Source organism: Arachis stenosperma, chromosome 8, assembly GCF_014773155.1.
Source record: "Arachis stenosperma cultivar V10309 chromosome 8, arast.V10309.gnm1.PFL2, whole genome shotgun sequence".
Lineage (NCBI taxonomy): Eukaryota > Viridiplantae > Streptophyta > Magnoliopsida > Fabales > Fabaceae > Arachis > Arachis stenosperma.
Window position 1 is genome coordinate 39,822,726 of NC_080384.1, and position 6,008 is coordinate 39,828,733.

Genomic DNA, 6,008 nt, shown 5'->3' on the forward strand with positions numbered 1-6,008 from the left:
ATCATCGTTCCTTGTCAACTGTAAATCACTGATGTCACCTGCTGCTGACATGTTTAACCCGGGCTGAGGAGAAAAAGCAGCTTCAACATCCTCATTCTCTCCTCCCATGTCATACAAGTCTCGTGGTTTTACATGAACCACTACACTCCATTCTTGATCTACTTCATCACGTACATAGTACACGACCTGAGCTTCTGATGCCAATATGTACGGTTCATCCTCATTTCGATCACCGGTGTGAATTGGACGAGCGAAATTGACGTTGGTAAGGCCCAGATGGTCTTCTTTGATTCCTCTGCTCGTAGTTGTATCAGTCCAAATACATTTGAACAAAACCACTGTGAAATGGCAGCTGTAGTTCAGTTTGATTATGTCCACAATTTTTTCATAATATGGAACACTACCAACAGCCACTCTGTTGTCACGCATGCTGGCATAACTTCTTGTATTTGATGAGACATAAACTCTACTATTTTGTGTTTTCAGCCTGTCTTCCTTTGTGATAGTTCTAAACTTGTACCCATTGACATTGTATGCCCCAAACCGTCTTGCCTGAAGCATGGGACCACATGCCAACAACTTCATTTCTTTCGAATGTACAGTACTGTCCATTGGAACCTAGCACCATAAATTAGAGTTTGTTTGTATAAAAAATTTGAATTTACAATTTATAATTCTAGAAAAGGAATAAGTTGGTTAGGTTAAATTTCTACGAACCTCACGCTTGAACCGGCGAGAAAATTCTGCATGCACAATACAGTCTATCTTAGAGTGCGACCTTGTTTGATCCCGTAATTTTCGCTTGGTTTCTGACCTAAATTTACTTTACGACATAACAAGAAATTAATCCAATGACTGAGTATTTGAAATTGTTATAATCGTGCTTAATGATTTCATGTGCATACTTACTCAATAAATGGAGCGACGACCTCGCAATTGACTAGCACATGACGATGTGCCTGATCTCTTTCCATTGGGGTTAGTACAAAATGTGATACAACCCCTGAAGCTTTTCCAATTTCAGGAAACATACTACATCCTGTATTATTTGTAATATCAACAGGTCGATTGTCAACTCGTGCTGGTCGGTTGATTCTAGTCTCAGTATTTTCCAAATATCTGGAGCAGAATGTCAAAATCTCCTCGGATAAATATCCCTCCTCAATTGAGCCTTCAGCTTGTGCTCTATTACGCACGTATTGCTTCAATCGTCCCAAGTACCTTCTATATAAATACGACATAACGCTTAGTATATACGTAACGAAATTGGAAAAATATGTCTTAAATGCATTTAGTAGCATGCTAACCTTTCTATTGGATACATCCACCGATAATGTACCGGGCCACCAAGTTTTAGTTCATCAACGAGGTGCACCGTAAGGTGAACCATGACAGTGAAAAAGGATGGAGAAAATATCATTTTCATCTGGCACAGATTTTGCACAACATGATTCTGAAGGGCACCAAGCTGGATAGGATTTACAGCTTTTCCATGGAGTTCTCGAAAAAATGAGGACAGATTCGCAATCACATTCGATACCGGACTTGGCAATGCATTCTTCACCAAAATTGGAAGTAATTGTTCCATTAGAATGTGGCAGTCGTGACTCTTCAACCCATACAACTTGTACTACCGGATGTCAACACAACGAGCAATATTGCTCGAGTAACCATCTGGAAAGACCACGTTCTGTAGAGTCTTCAAGAATACATCCTTCTGTAGATTCGACATTGTGAATATTGCTTAATGATATTTACCACCTTCGTGCAGCCACAATTCAGGCCTTATGCCCATGCTTTGTAAATCTTTGCGAGCTTTAAGATTATCTTTTGATTTGACGCTATCGTTTAAGATAGTGTAGACCACATTGTCACAAATGTTCTTCTCTATGTGCATCACGTCAAGGTTATTACGCAACATGTGATCCTTCCAGTATGAGAGTTCAAAGAACACACTCCTCTTTCTCCAAACCGAGTCATCTTGATTTGCATCTTCACCAATGCGTCTTCTTTTGGCTGTCAGAGTTGGGTTCTTCCCAAACGATACTTGCAGATTACACTGCTGCCTTAAAAAGCAGCCGGATTTACATGAAGTTGTAGATGACCAATAAGAAGATGAAGACTATGACCCGGAGGCGGATGAGGTGTGGACGACTTATTTGCTACACGTGAAGTTGAACGCCAAGGCCATGCCAACGGCAAAAAAAGACACCGATTATTGGGTTGTTGATGTCATTGGTATTCTTTTGATGCTTGTCTCTTAGAAAGTGTAATTACTCTTCTCCGTGCATTCTAATTCGCTTAGTAAACTAACATTTAAAGTTTGTTCCATCTGTTAGAAAATGGTGTGACTTATTGTATGGAGCTGACTGTTAAGAAGGCATTGGCACTTCCTCCGGAAAAGAAGATCATGCTAAACCATAACAGAGAGTTGCAACAAGTTGGTCAGGCAGCAGGCCTATTGAGCGGGTTCTTGGGGACATTGGCGTCTGATTTTCAACAGTTGCCAATTGGTGAAAAAAGTTGGAAGACAACGAGCAAGGCTTCCAAGGAGCATGCCTTTGACCAGTTTAAGGTAATGTTTAGTTTTTTTTTTATAAAGTAAGGCGTTACCAATGCTTAGTTCGCAAATGCTTTTTTTTATATCTTAAATTGCAGTACATTATTAAATAACTTAAGCCACAATTAATCTGGTCCTTCGTGTATAGCAATGTAACTAATAGTTGTAGTAATAATAATAACAATAATAACAATAATAATGATAAAACTTAGAAACCTCAGGAGAATGTTAAAGCTGCTCCTATTGTAAAGAATTAGAGAGTGAGTATCTATAGGTTATGATTTCCAGTTAAATGAAAATGTCAGGAAGATAAATATGGAACGCATTCGCACAAGCTGATTCTGTTACCTTCCTAACTTTGAAATTTTGGAAATGTATTGTGGTTTTAATTATTTGTTGAGAGATTTATTTAATTATTTACTAGCTATGGGGTTGCTATTTTTATATGCTGCAATTCTCTATTAGTAGGTGGATTTCTTTGGTTTTCTATTTTTTTTGTTTTAGTCTGGTAAAGTAGAGAAGGATAGTGCATGTTGGGTTTCTTTTTGTTCACTTCTTTGAATTTTGTTGCTGAGAATTGTTCATGTCTAATTATGTGTCTTTTGATAATATGTAAGTCTGTTTGAGGTGGTTAATTATTATATTTTTTCCTTGTCTTACTATATTGGTATGCTCCTCCTCAACCCTCCTGACCAAAAACACCTTCACATTTCAACTTTGATATTGTTGTCCATGCTTGTAGAAAGCTATTGTAAAAGAGATTTAGCCTGATTCCTTTAATAGGATTTGAAGGGTTCCTTTGCTAAAAAGTTCTAACAGATTGTATTAGTAACTACACTCATTAAATAATGAAGTGATATATATTTGATCACTACTAAGCTGGTCCAGCAAGGGGGATTCGGTTCATACTTTGAAGGTGATTATTCATGCTTATATTGGAGGTGATTCATGCTATTTATATGCTTATATTGGTTGTGAAACTTGCATTTTGAACTTAGCCTTTAGGATAAAGTTTTCATTGTGAAAATTTCTCAATCAAATTTGTTTGTGTGTTGAGTTGATGAATCGTGTATATAGGTTCTTCTGTGATGTGGAATGGATTTGGAGTTAAAGTTAATAGTTAGAATGACGGTGTTAAAACACTGATGTCAATATAGTTATCATGTTTATTGTGTTATCTTATGATCTGAACTACTTGTAGCGAGTCTTCCACTATGAGGACAATGGAAAAGGGATCATAAAGCGGAAAATTGTACAAAGGATAGGAAATTCCTGGAGGAACGCAAGGAATCATTTGTTCCATAAGGTTTATGACGAAGAACTGACTTTTGACCAAAACCTCAAGCGTAAGCCAGCAGGAATAGAGGCAAATCACTGGAAAAAGTTTCTTTAATATCGGTTGAACGAGGACACAATGGTAACAAATGCTTAGTTGAAATTTCATTGTATTCGATTTTAAATCATCATGAATTACTACTAAATATGCTGAATTTATTGTGATAGTGGAAAAACTACTACCAAAAAGTTCATCACCTTATTCTTTTTTGTGTTTCTTGATATTGTACATGCCTGACTAATAAGACCATTGAAAGTATAGTAATTTATCTCGATAACATTTATGTTTGTCGTTTTGTGTGTAGGAGAAGTGTAAAAAAATGCTGCTAATCATTCAAAGCAACTGTACACACATACCGGAGGTTCTAAAACGATGGCAAGAAAGAGACACGAAGAAGTAATTAATTTAAATTCGGTTCCAGAATGGTGACGTATTTCTGGTAATATAGTATTGTCTGATATATGATTGTGTTGATGATTGTTATAGAAGCTACGACAGGGAAGACCTATTGGTAGAGGAGAGGAATGGACCATGAGTCATAAAAAAAAGAATGGTTCGTATATGAATGAAGATGCGCGTCTGGTTGGGGTAAATCATGTTCTTTACTTTTTCATATTTCTATATTAAAGTAGTACCATTGAATTTAAATTAGTGTAAATCTGGATCTCACATATTTGCAGGAAGCAATTGAACACATTGAGAGCCAAGACCCCTCCAGCAAGGAATTTTCATATATGTACAAGTGCTTGGAAAGGAGCACCCAGGAAGAGTTCGTGGACTCGGTTTTGGTCCATGTCCCAGTCAGTGTGATGAGTTTGGAAAACTCTAAAATAATACTTGTGATGACTAAACATTATTAAAATAAATAATTGCAAAATTATTAATCTGATTTTCATTTAACATATTTTGATTAATAATTTTGTGGCAGGTTTTATGTTGGGCCGAGAAATGAGTTTCTGACTTAAGCCCAACAATTAGCCTTGTTGCATGCATTATATCATGAGGCTGAAATTTCATATTAATGGGCCAGAATAAATAATAATGTTGCAAGCCCAAGGCTCTATTGTTTGCTTTCCATGCTTGATCCGTTACACAATTTTATCAGGAAAGCAAATGCTTACCAAATGGGCCAGCTTTGATCACATTATCACAAGCCCAAATTATGCTAAAGAGAATAGGTTCCATGCTTGGTCCGAAATAAAAGAAAAATGAAAGCATAGTGCTTCCAACGGAACCAAGCCTTAACAAAGTGATGGATTTCAAAATCTATTACATTGTTAATTAATGCATGGGGAACATGAGAGAGAAAAATTCAGCTGATGTGATTGATGGTTATTATGACTTACACACCACTCAATAGGGAAGTAAAAGCAAGCTATGCCTAATTAATTTGATCAAACACTTTGTATTGCTTTTCTTTCAGATTCTTTCATTCTCTCTCATCTCTTTCTTCTTCTCTATTCGGTCCTTGTCCAGGAAACAATGGACGCCGAGCTCTTCAACGAAGAAAAGGAAAGAGTTGCATGCTTCAAGACCATCGAGCAAATGATGGCAAGAAAACACACCAAAAGAAAGATGAGCTGTGGCTAAGATACTTACCAAATGTGGTTAGATTTGGTGAAGCAATCTTGAGCCTTTCATGCTAAAAATGGAAGAAGAAGATTCGGCCAGAAGGGAGATTCTTGAAGCATGGCTTGTCTTCGAATCTGACCAACCACCACAGGGAGTAGCTAGAGTGGCGAAGTGATGGTTGGAGGCAGAGTTTGAAGCAGATGAAGTCATCATCATCATGAGGCATCAAGGGCCAGAAATCCATCTTGGAGAGCAAGCCAAGGATGGAGAGCCCGGATTGATGAAGGTTGATGATCAAGAAAGGACTAGAGGTAATTGCATGTTGGTTAATGCATGGTTATCTCTTTCTCTCTGTGTGGCCGAACCGGTTTGTTGAAGGAGGAAGAGGTTGGTTCGGTTTTTGGCTTCAATATGTGGAGGCTCCTCTCTTCTATAATAAGGGTGGACAACCACTGTTTGAAGCAAGGAGAAAATTTGAGAGTGCAAGGCACAGAGTTCTCAGAGCTACCTGAGCTAACAGATTTCTCTTCTCCTTCAATG

The 6,008-nt window shown here is 37.6% G+C and overlaps 1 protein-coding gene across 1 annotated transcript; it reads left to right on the forward strand.

Moving 5' to 3' along the window:
- Positions 1-2,189: 2,189 nt before the first annotated feature.
- LOC130945982 (uncharacterized) lies at positions 2,190-4,848 on the forward strand. Its single transcript, XM_057874666.1, has 7 exons — positions 2,190-2,238; positions 2,340-2,575; positions 3,762-3,926; positions 4,201-4,257; positions 4,383-4,484; positions 4,577-4,696; positions 4,825-4,848. Exons 1-7 carry the CDS (start codon positions 2,190-2,192, stop codon positions 4,846-4,848), a joined length of 753 nt encoding a protein of 250 aa, XP_057730649.1.
- Positions 4,849-6,008: the final 1,160 nt, after the last annotated feature.

Coding starts and splice junctions, on each gene's coding strand:
- LOC130945982 (XM_057874666.1), top strand. CDS start 2,190: ATGCCAACGGCAAAAAAAGACACCGATTATTGGGTTGTTGATGTCATT. Junction 2,576..3,761: donor ATGCCTTTGACCAGTTTAAG/GTAATGTTTAGT, acceptor AACTACTTGTAG/CGAGTCTTCCACTATGAGGA. Junction 3,927..4,200: donor GTAAGCCAGCAGGAATAGAG/GCAAATCACTGG, acceptor TTTTGTGTGTAG/GAGAAGTGTAAAAAAATGCT.